Raw genomic sequence first — 12,927 nt, forward strand, 5'->3', positions numbered from 1 at the left:
AAATGAAAGACATATTTTATACGCTTTGCATGTGGCTGTCCTGCCACATGCAGACGGTGATGCCGCGTAGCAGTTTTAATTTCTCGCCAAGTCTTTAAGATTGGCGATTTTCTAAAAAATTCGGAAGGTTTTTAAACCTAATATCGTCACCTCAGAGCAACATTAAGACGTCTAATCCCATGTTGCTCTGAGGCGACGATATCTCGATTACGGGGAAACAAAGTGATATATTTTTTTGCGTGAAAAAAACGAATAAATAAGTAAATAAATAAATGTCTCAATATTCTTTTTCAATTGCTACCTATTTAAAGAGATTCATTATTACACCATTCGTGTGATGCCGTAATGAAACTTTTGCGTGTGGTTGCCATGCAACGGCTTATTTACCGGAGAAAACTGGGAAAACTCTCACCATGAAACTCTATAGGTGTCAAACTGTTGAAAGCGCTATTTCAAGTCTTCGCTCCTCAAAATACTAACTACATGGTTGAGGTTCGACCACACATCCTTCTGGCTCTGAGCCAAATACATTAGGGCTAAATAGAGACGAGTAATTTAATATGGTAATTCAGTCAAGAATTCAGAAAAGTCAAATTTTTATAGCTCAATCAAGCCAACTTTATTAGGGTTTCAATATCAAATTATTTGTTTGTTTAAAAAACGTCATTTCAATTGTAAATTTTTGCCAGGTGTAATATTTTATTCGCGCGGGTAGAAAATTTTTCCCATGTTTTTCTCGTGTAAAAATAATAGTTTAGAAAATGCAGGATCAAAATTGATTTCATAGGACTCTAAAGCTATAAATTTATATTCGTTTGTAAAACAAACATACTAATTGTTTGACATTTGTAAAAGAACTCAAGTGCAATATTTTTTTAGCGCTGGTGTGAAATTTCACCATGCTTCCTTCGCATAGTTTAATATATCAGTTATAGCTAAGAAAATGTCATCGAGTATATGGAGCTGTAAATCATGTCCTGTAATAAGTTTAGTAAAAATATAAAGGATCAAGATTTATTTTATTTGGGCACTTAACTCAAACTGCATGTTTTTTTTTTTGGTAAATAATGTCATGCTGATTGTCAGGCACTTAAAAAGTATGGCATGTGCAATATTTCATTAGTTCTGACCAAAAAAGTTACCATGGTTTCCTTATACAAAAATTATAGCTTAGGAAATGTCATTATTTAAATGAAGTCGTACATTTTATTCTGCAATATGTTTTGTAAAAAGATAAAAGGTAAAAACGTATTTTTAGGACTTTCTGTAGAAATTTTATGTTTCTTTGTAAAAAAATCGTACAAACTGTTTAGTACAAATGTTTTATTGATGTTGAGCTAAAAATTCTTCACTCTTACCTCACACAAATCACAGAGCATAAAGTGTTAGAGTTTGAATAAAGTTGTATACCATATTCCGTAATATGTATTATAAAAAACAACATGAATAAAGGAGGTAGAGTGTGCCACAAAATACATTTTTTTTGTTTATGCAAGATGTAACACCTACTCAGAACTAACTTTCCAATACCATAATGCAACATATCATGCTTCTGAGTTTAGAAAACCTGTTGATTTTTTCAGTGAAATCCCTTCCTATTTAATATGCCAGCAAATAGATAGCTTTCAACTACAATCTTGCACTTTCGCTTAAACATTTTTTTACGAAAAAAAAAATAATCTCACCAGGTAATGGAATGCAAAATGTGACTAACTTTATCTTTTGAAATTAAGCATTTTTGATTGAGGACGTGACGCGACTTCAAGGACAATTTTGAAAGATAACAGAACAAAACAGAACATTACGAAATTTAAAAAAAAAAAAATCAAATAAACCTGCATTCAAAAGAAAATTGATTTCGTCCTTGTCAAAGATTTGACAGAACAAAATAACGTTAAAAATAAAGTGAATATGAGTAGGAGCTTAATTATGTGAGATTAAATTATTGACACATTATATCAGATTATTTTTAACCTAGAGCCACTTTTGAGGACAAGCCAACCCATTCCACATTTTGTTTTCAAAATGATCTTCGGTTCAATCTGGTTTCAAGTACAGTAAAACCTGTAAAGTTGATCACCCTTGTAAGTTGACCGCCTGTCTATGTTGACCGCTTTTGTCAGGAACAGAATTAGTCCTATCTCATAGAATGAAAAAAAACCTCTGTAACTTGACCACCTCTCTATCTTGACCACCTCTGTCTATCTTGACCACTAATGTTCGCCAAATTTGGTTTGAAGTATTGTAAAAAACCCTTTGTAAGTTGACCACTTGGTTTATTTTTTTTTAACTTTCTTCAGCAAATTATTTTATTTTATTATTTATTTATTATTACTTTTTTATTTTCTTTCATAGCTTTCCAAGAATGTTTTTAATGCTTTGATGACAGAACAGCATTTTACTAACTAAACAGCAGTATAAAGCTTAATGCTACTATTTATTCTCCAAACTTGTTTTTCATTTGTTGTTCTATTTGCGATAGCTTTTTGTACTCTGTTCAGTGAAAATATGTGTCAGTAGAAAAGTTTAAAGTCTTCCCTTTCAGTTGCAATATGTTGTGACAACACAGGAATTGTGCTAAAAAGAGCAGGCCCGGATCTTCACATTTTGATGCCCCTGCAACAAAATATGTAGGACCCCTCCCTAGCGGCCAGCAGTGTCTATAAGTAAAGTGAATAAGTCTTAGTGCTAGTTTTTTTTTTCTATTTTTTCTTCAATTTCTATCGCTGTTAGCCCCTTTAAGGACGCGGGCCTCTCGCACTGCGGGTACACAGATCTGGGCTTGCTAATTAGTGAAGTTACACGTTTCTGGTGCAAGAGATTAAGAGATAGGACATTTCGATCTTGCCTTTATGAACTGGGAGAGTCGAGATTGTTGCTCTTTGTGCTAAAAGTTTTACATAAAAAGGTTTCAAAAAGAAAGTTAGCTGAACTTGAGATTAATAAAAAGTATGAAATATTAAAATTAACTGAAAATGTAAAAAGCCAGAGAATATTAGCTGGCATATATCGAATTTCTAAAACTAAAGTGTCCAATATAGTTAAAAACAAGGAAAAACTAACAAAATTATTTGAATAGTATTTTTAATTATTGTTTCACATTCAATAATGTTAAACAATGAAAGTGGGTTGAACAGAAAGAGTAAGGGTGAATTCCTCAAAAAATGAATACATGGTGCAAGAAATGACAAAAAATATAAAAAAATTATTACCGCCCCTTATATGTTGACCATCTCTCTAAGTTGACCGCCAAAGTACTGCACCGCGAGTGGTCAACTTACACAGGTTTCACTGTATAATAATCGCTGGTTGTTCGTCATATAGATAACTGATGAGAAGATGAGTAAAAGAGCCATTGACGGAAAATGGTAATTTTGTCCTGCACGTGACGTCTCACTTTGAAATATTTATGAACATTTTTTTCTGCTTAACAAACTACAAACTTATGTGCGATTTTTTCAGCAAAAAATTTCGTTATTATCCTTTAAAAGTATTACCTTTTAATGAAATATATGAACCGTCACGTGCGGGATAAGGGTTTGACTTTTTCAAGGAATGGTCCAAAGCATAAATTTGAGCAAATATTGCAAGTTACTTGCTTTGTTAAAAATAATAATTGTTTACCAGGAAATGTTTCTTGTGAACAATTGAGACAGTGAGAAACAAAGGGATGTACGTAGACATTTTCAAGTTTTGAGTAAAATGCGTTAAAAGATAAAATTCTAGATAGGCTTTTATTGATTTTTTTTCTAAATCATGCTGTACAGCAGCACCTACCAGGGCTATTAGTACACTATCTCATGCCCCAAGACAGAGGAGAGGATCCCTACTATTTGTACTGGTTATCTCCAAATCTTTAATTTTGCCACTTACTTCCCTTTGCTTCTCACTGCCTCAATTGCACTTTCATACCTCACTTGTTTTAAATCTGAATTAATAAAATCTTCTCTTTTTATGAACAAACATCAATCAAGCAACACAAGTGCAGCGTAACTACCGATTCTCTTCAACACGGTTTTCGTACATATACTAGTGGTATGCGGTTTAGGTTATATGATACGCAACAAGCAAATTTTAGGTGTGTTGCCCGATTGATGTTTGATTATTTTAATCTGTGGATGAATACAATTTAATTAATACAAATTAAAAACAAATAAGGTATGAAAATGAGGTTTATTACCGTAAACATAGAGCCCCTTGAAAAAAGACAGGCTGACTTCTCCGACATTTTGGTTCCAAGACAGAATTGGATCCAACCTCGTTTTTAGTATTTATAAATACGTTATAATATTCGCTGGTTGCTATGTCGTAAAATAATTGATGATAAGTTGAGTAAAATGTCACTTAAGGTAAATTTAGAAAGATAACTTCGTTTACAAATTCAGCTAAAACGTATCGGGAAATGTTTACGGTAATAAACCTCATTTTCACACCTTATTTGTTTTTAATTTGTATTCATTAAATTGCATTCATCTACAGATTAAAATAATCAAACATCTTTCGGGCAACACACCTAAAGCTTTGACACCAGTTTTCTGCAATGAGGCTTTTGTACAAATGTTTATTTTTTTCGCCCGACAATTTTGGAACCAAAATGTCGGATAAGTCAGCTCCCCTTATATAGGAGCCTTACGTAAACATTTCCCGATACATTTTAGCTGAATTTGTAACCGAAGTTATCTTTCAAAATTTACCTAAAGTGACATTTTACTCAACTTATCATCAATTATTTTACGACTTAGCAACCAGCGAATATTATGACGTATTTATAAATACTAGAAACGAGGTTGGATCCAATTCTGTCTTGGAACCAAAATGTCGGATAAGTCAGCCTGTCTTTTTCAAGGGGCTCTAGGTCCGTATACTTTGCACACAGAAACAAAGGGAGTTGCTTTAATGTAAAGAAAGAAGAAAATTGGTTAACAGAAGACTGTATACACTTATATTATTGCTCTATCGCGGAAGATTTATTTTTAAGTCACGCGTTTCAGGTCGAGGAGGGGAGGAGGGCGTCACCTAGTCAGGAGAAATTGGTATACGAGCAATTCTAAGGCCCAGTAACGCATTAGATTAAAATCGTATATTCTATATAACTTAATGTTTTGCAATATTTCTGAAAGTATTTTTATGTGATACTGTCATTTATTTCTATTTTCTCTTTTTTTCATTTCAGTTTTTCAAAAATATTATGCATACATATCTTCCCAGTTTACTTTTCTAAATCCTAAGTACTCGTACACACACACTGGACAATGAATTTGAAACCTTAGAGTAATATTGTATTGGCCCTCTTTTTGCTTGTGACACATCTCTAGATTGCATTATGCCCAAAGAAGAACCTGCATTAGCTATGCAAACTTTACGATCATGTAAATTAGATAAAAGAGGAGATTATAGTATGTGCCTATGCAACATGTCCCAAACATGTTTTATTGTTTTGAGGTACGGGTTTTGCGCTCGTAATAACGGAACTTCCATTTTTCCGAGTCGGGGCACATCTTGAAACTGCCGCCCTTACTCATCTTTCTTCAAGTTTTTATATTGAACTTCTTGAATTTCAATGAAACAACACAAACGGGGGGTGAATTCGCTTCCCCACCGAAGCTGTTGCCCAGGGCAAAGAGGGTTGCCCCCCCCCAGATCCAGCTCTGTGCTTTGAACATGGGGGGTGTTCGAAATCAGTTTGATGTCCTTTGAACCCGTCATTTTCAACCAAGTTAGGCACTGTATACTGTTACATTATTGTCTCTGAATGTAAGTGAATCAATGTAATATCGAAACTTAAATAAATATTTTGTGATTTTTGTGATATTGCTGTATAAAAAATTTTAATGCTTTCTACAAATAATTTGAAAAAAAAAAAAAATAGCTCAGTGAATTTGAAGAATGATTTTTTTATGTGATATATTTTCAGGTTTGGGACGAAGAACTTGCTTCTGTGGCACAAAAACACGCTGACCAGTGTATATTTCAACATGATTGTCCCGACTGTAGATCTGTTGGTAAATAATCTTTTAAAATATCTAATATTCAAAGCAATTTCACGGTCTTACATCAACCCTTCAGCTGCCAAGTCAAAAACTGTAAAGTTTTATCGATATTATTTACTTAGCTATTTATTTGTGTGTTCATTCCAATCATTGGTTTGGAGGGAGTCGGGGAGGTGTAGAAATCGCATTCATTGTAAGAACCTAGAAGAAATAATTCACAAATCACTTACATTCATCATACAACAGAAATGATCAATGAATAATAATACGCTTACTGTATGCACCCAAAAATGTATTTGAAAAAAAAAAAAAAAAACAGAATGTGTAAAGAATTAAATAATTATTGAAAACTATTGCACATCTCATTACGTGATTTCGGTTTGATTTGTATGGGAGCTTACGAGAGCTCAGCTCCAGCACTTTTTTTTTTTTTTTTTGCAATTTTATATGAATATTTCTATATTAAACGGAGTTTAGACTGTTAAAATATTAAAATAGGTTCTAAGGACTATAGAGCTTTTGTTTCGTTTCAAATTAAACCCTGGATCTGAAATAACCTCAGTACTCGTGGTCGAAGACAGAGGGGGGGGGGGCGTAAAGAGAGGCAACTGCCCCTCTCTAGAAGAGAATATATGACTGCCACGCTCTTTCCAAATGTCACCAAAGAAAATTTAAATTGCAATTTTAGGACTTCAATTTCGAAACATTTTCGGAGAAGAGCCACCTATCCGCTTTTTCTGCAATCATCTGACCAAAAAATAGCATAAAATGTGTTTTTAGGGAGAGGAGGACTATAATTTCAAGCAATATCCGAGGTCCATACTGGAGGGGGGGGGGGCTAAAAACCACTCTCTTGTTGCGCCTGTGCTTGCCCGTCCGTAACGGGAATTCTGGCTACACCCATGTCAGTGCTGTAGTTATGAAAGTAGCGGGAAGTATTCTATACATAAGAAGGTATACGCTGAAATATGAAGTGAAATTGCCACTTCTCTCGTTCACACTTGTCATCAATCAAATATTAGGAGATCAATGGATCATACTCACAACGAACGAACTATTTTATTGTTCTACCCAGTGACACATTTGTACAGGATATGCAGCCAATTTACATTTTCTTCCGAATAACGGTCAAAAAATATTCCATAAAATGTTATCCCGCTGATCAGTCAGGATTTTTTCGTTATCGCTTGACGATTGCCAATAATCTTATTACCTGAGTTGCTCTCTAGCATCCGCGCAGTAATGGGGATATCCCCATTACGCATCTATGGAAATAACAAAATTTTCAATTCATGGAATCCCTTGCCAGCGTTACGCAAACTAACCTCGTGGAGCGTATAACTTCTTACAAAATATTAGAAAGAAAATGATGCCTAACTTACCCAAAAATCGTATGACAGTGTAATAATAAAAAACAAACAAATAAGTAGCAAAATCAAATGAGTACTATAGTAAAGTAGGTTTTTGGACGCATAAACTATTTGCCCTCGGCTCCCCGTTTTTGAAAAATGACGGGCAATCAATGAGTATCCCTCATATCTATTTGCCATGAGCATAAACTATTTCCCCTCGGGTTCTTGTTATCGAAATATGATGGTCAATCAAATGAGTACTATAGTAAAGCAGGTTTTTGGAGGCATAAACTATTTGCCCTCGGATCCGAGTTATCAAAATATGATGGGCATCTATGAGTACCCCGCATTATTTGCCATGAACATGAACTATTCACCTTCGGGTTCACGTTATCGAAATATGATGGTTATATTTCGATTTTATGGTCACATTCGATGGTCACAGTATGGTCTAATTCGATGGTCACATTCGAAACTATTTGCCCTCGGATCCGAGTTATCAAAATATGATGGGCATCTATGAGTACCGCGCATTATTTGCCATGTTTCATTTGCCATGAACATGAACTATTTGCCATCGGGTTCACGTTATCGAAATATGATGGTCAATCAAATGAGTACTGTAGTAAAGCAGGTTTTTGAACGCATAAACTATTTGCCCTCGGATCCCCGTTATCGAAATATGAAATTTTCAAAATTTAGCGCGTTTTGGTCAGTAATGGAAGATATCTTCGTACGCCTTCAGATGGATGTCCTACCATATGCAGATGATGAGATCGCGTGGTACCTTAAATTTATCGTCAAGTCTTTAAATTTGGCACTTTTCTTACAATTTCCGCTGACTTCAAAACCTTAGATCTAGTTAACGGGGAATTGATACAAATAATACTTGTATCAATAAAATGTCCCAATATGCTCTTTCGAGTACGACCTATTCATTTTTTTTCTTTATTATCCTCTTCGTGATAGATTGAAATGTAGGAAATAGATACTAAGATTTTTTTTCTTTTGGAAAACATGTACATTTTATATAGAAGGGTAAGATGCATATCCACATATAAACCACGATAAACTTATAATACGTAATGAAAAATAAATAATGAGCATTTATTTTTTAAAAAATCAACATTTGTATCTATCAGATATTGCTGCGCGAAATTTTATGCGATACTTCTTTGAAAAATTCATTTAAATAAATTATCAATATCAATAAAAACCAAAAAGTATACGCTAATTTTCGAGAAACAGTAAGGACAAAAAAGTTATACACCCATATACTCTCCAGTACAGCGCTATATAATATCAAATCCTTTTTGATTTCTTTTCTTTGCTTTTAGTAGAAAAATCTACTAGTTTAGGTTAGAAAATCAAAGACTGCATACAATGATTTAGCTACAAATGCAAAAAATAGCTGTCACCACCCGTTGATATGATGATTCAAAAGTTATAACATCGGAGAGGAATCTTATCTTTTTATTTATCAACACGACGATAAACATTCAGGAACATTCCTGACAAAATATTTTCACTGTTTTTGCTTTTTTCCCAGTTTTTCCAATGAAAGATATGACTCAATTATCGCATGTGGGCTTTGAGGAGCAATGAGTAAAAGCAAAACTTTTTTTAGTGTCAAAGGTGGAAAAAAACTTTCGCCACTCGGCGCGTGGAGGTTGAACTGCTTGTCGAACGTAGAGAATGAATGGCAGTGCTTAGATTCGGCACTCATTTATCACATTCATCGAGAATGATAAAAATGAGAAAAAAATGCAGGAACGCGATTGACAAACAATAATCATTTTCCTTCACATCCACATTTTTAATATCTTTAACAGTTGGCTGGGTGCATTTTCGATAATAGGAAGAAATTTTGATTTGGGGATGACAAAATGAGATGATGTTGTAAGAGTGACGATTAAAAAATATTTTAAAACATTTTGTATTATCTGTTTTTTAAATTTATGCGTTTTTTTAAATTATAGTTTATAATCACTTGATTTTACTGCATAATACAGAAGAGTCCCAAAAACTCGACCTCATGGGGGTCGTAAAGTGTTTGAGCTTATGAAAATGCCGCGTTATCAGGGATGCGAGTGTACTAGGTTTGTTGTGAGGGTGGGTGTAGCGCACTTAGAGCGTTTTTTTTTTTTTTTTTTTTTTTTGTGCTACCGGAATGAGGCGGAGTTTTCTGGAAGTAGCCGGTTTATCAAGTGCCGAGTTTCCAGAACTCTACTATGTTTAGTTTTTTTCCTATTCTGCTCCAGAGAGTATAAAAAAGGGGAGAGTATAACCTTTTCGTGGACTTTTCTGATAAGCAGAATGTTTTAGTGAATTTTAAATGCATATTTTTAGATGAAATTTTGATTAAAAATAATCAATAAAATAATATCATCTGTACTTGGATTTTAGTACTTCAGTGAAATAGCTTTTCAGAATTGAATTTCAATCTATTCGTTGCGCTTCCAATAAAAATTTAGAGTGTAATTTAAAGTTGAGGCCAAAGAAAAATTTTAGAAGCGTACTAGACCAAATTGTCATATGCCTAAAATATTTATATTAAACTTCTTTTTTCTACCGGTTACGTAAGGAATCAACGTGATTCTAATATTAAACATTTAGCTGAAAAAAAATTGAAAATAAAAATTGTTTGATATTATAGTTTTTACTCCTAAATACACCTCGGCAATTTATTATATTAAGGGTGCCCTTCAGAAGGTAAAAGCGGAAAGGGTGCGGGTCATGCTACAAATTCACCATTGGAATTCTTAGAGAAAACTATCTCTCTTGAGGGGGGGGGGGGGAATCCATCGTTATATTATGAGATATTTTAAAATTTAGAAAAAGGAATAACGTACTGAGAAAAAAAAATATGGGAGATTTCAAAAGAAACATTTGAAAATGAATCAGTAAATCTGCACCAGAACCAGAGCCAGAAGGACGTAAATCTAAAAATTACCGTTTTCGGTTTATTAGTGTATTGTATGCAGAAGTCTATCCCGCATCTAGCCATGTAAACGTAATTCTTAAAAAAGAAATCCTTTTCAATTTTTTACTAGGGTTAGAAGAGCATGTGTTCCATCCTTAGCATGTTCCAGAAAAAAGTTTTTCCTCTCTACTGTAAAATTATCATAATGTGACTTACTTTCCTCTGGCTCTGAGGTACATAAATAACGAAGAACTGAATGAATACCTTTGTGCTTGAAAAATAAACGAATACAAAACAGGCACAAATTAGTAGGAAAGCTGCATACACGCGTTTCGAGGTTTCAATGAACCCCTTTTTCAATGCAAAATAAGCGAGCTTATGGATGAAAAGACATTCAGCAAAAAACACCCGACAAAAGATTCTTTTGTCGGATGCCTTTTCGTCCATAGCTCACTTCTTTTGCATGAAAAAAAGGGGTTCCATGTAACAAAGGGCGGACTGGGTCCCTTGACTCCCAAAAGGCACCAAAAAAAAAAAAAAAATCCGAAGGCACATATGTTCGAGGACACAATAAAGAAAAAGAATAAAAAACCGAAGGCACACAGGTTCGAATGCGAAAAAAAAAAGAAAAAGAAAAAATAAACCGAAGGCGCACCTTTGTATGGGTGCAAAAAAAAAAAAAAAAAAAAAAAAAAAAAAAAAAAAAAAAAAAACGAATGCGCACATGCGTACATGTTTGAATGCAAAAAAAAAAAAAAAAAAAAAAAAAAAAACCCTAAGTCGGCCAAGTTAAAGGGAGCAAAGAGACAGAAAAAAAAGTCGACCAGGTTCAAGGGCGAAAGGGCGCACAGGCGGGAGGGAGCACCGGCTAGCGGGCCGATGGGCCTGCAGGCTATTCCGCCCCTGCATTTAACACCGAAACACGTGCATGCAGCTTTCTTGCTAATTTGGGCCTTTATATGTTGTCTTATGTTCTTTTCTTATTCAATTATAAAAATAAAAAGCATTACTAGAGTTAATAAACAATATTGAAAAACGAAATTAAATGAATAAACCGGCAACACCCCGAAGAAGATCTTCGCAAAAAGCACAAAATAGTTGAAATCAAAAGAAATCATGCTTCAAATACTAATCTGACAGCAGAACTAATAATGTTTTCGGGTTCCACTTTCATCGTTCATTAATGTACAGTCGACTCCCGCTACAACGCGATTCGATTTACTCGAAATAGCTACAACGCGAATTTTTCCCGAGTAACAAATTTTAGAGCTAAAGCGAATTTTTCGTCCACAATACGAATTTTTTGGAAGTAAGTATCTGCTTCGTTATTGGCTACAAAATATTGATTTCGTAAATGTTATTACATCCCTTTAAGCATCACTGACAGCGAAAGTTCTCACACCTAACTACTCTACGCATCGCGTTGTTAGTGCATCAAAAAACCACTCAGCATCTTTCATTTATTAATTTTTTTCATTCTTAATATTAAAGTTGATGAAATTTCTGGCACCTCAGTGGCACCTTTATCTAAAGTTTGTGAAGATGGGAAGAAAAAGAAAGTTTCTGATTAAAAAAAAAAAGGCTAAGATTCTCGATATGCTTGAACAACTACAAAACGTCGACGGTAGCACGAAATTAATATGAGTGAATCTTCCATACGTGCAATTAAAAGTCAAAACAAAGAGATATATCTGTAAAAGTACAGGAACCTAATTTCAATATTGAAGCTTGCAGAGCAGTTTAGCAAAGTAAATATTATTAAAATAGAAACTGCTCTTGTATTGTGGATTAAAGAGATAAGAAAGAGGGGCTGTTGCCCCAAATTGCAACGTTATAAAAGAAAAGGTGAAGCAACCGTATTTAAAAATGCATTGGATAAGAACGATCTGATCATGGAGCATAAATCAATATCTTCATTTTTTAACTCATAAATATTATTACTTACAGTACTATTATAGTGCAGCATTTTATTATTACTTCATACTTTACGTACCGTGTTGTTTTATTTTATGTCTATCCCTCCCACTGATCATTCATTTTGTACATCTTAAAATATTTCATTTTGAACAGAAGTTTTTTTATTTTTAAACACAGTAAAAGTTCAGTTCTTTATTTAAGAAATTGTAGTGTATTGTTAAGGAATGTTTTAAAGCAGTTTTAAAGGTGTTTATAAGTGTCTAAAAGAATTTGGTGTGCTTTTAAAAAATTGGTATACATATAATTTTCCACAACGCGAAATTTCGACTTACGCGACGAGTCTTAGAACGCATCCCTCGCGTAAGTCGGCACTCGACTTAATCCTAAAAACTTACCGAACTTAATTGATCTTTCAAATGGTTGCAGTGCCATCTATTGGAAATTCTTGGAGGTATTTATATCCAATGATGTTATATTTTGTCGATGAAGGATACCATAGTAATTTGAAGCAACTCTTGGCAATTTGATCTTAGTTATTTTAAAATTCGGTGAATTGTTACCAGGAAAACGAAGATAATACTATTTACGTGAAAACATAAGTTTTGAAGAATATAAAGCTCCCGCATTTTTTCTTCTGGCAAAAATTAAACCTTGCAGAGCAGCTCTAAGCAATAAGTTTTGACTCTTGGACCGGTAAAACTTGGGATCCCCCCCCCCCTTCTCAATTTCACGGATTCATGAAGGC

At 34.0% G+C, this 12,927-nt stretch overlaps 1 protein-coding gene across 1 annotated transcript in view; it reads left to right on the forward strand.

The window, feature by feature from the left end:
- LOC129231475 (CRISP/Allergen/PR-1-like) overlaps nucleotides 1-12,927 on the forward strand; it is a 153,845-nt gene that overhangs the window by 89,336 nt on the left and 51,582 nt on the right. Inside the window, exon 3 of the mRNA XM_054865801.1 lies at nucleotides 5,915-6,002. Coding sequence (XP_054721776.1) covers nucleotides 5,915-6,002 — 88 coding nt within the window. The remainder of the gene's footprint in view (nucleotides 1-5,914; nucleotides 6,003-12,927) is intronic.

The sequence above is a fragment of the Uloborus diversus genome, chromosome 10 (assembly GCF_026930045.1).
Source record: "Uloborus diversus isolate 005 chromosome 10, Udiv.v.3.1, whole genome shotgun sequence".
Classification (NCBI taxonomy): Eukaryota; Metazoa; Arthropoda; class Arachnida; order Araneae; family Uloboridae; genus Uloborus; species Uloborus diversus.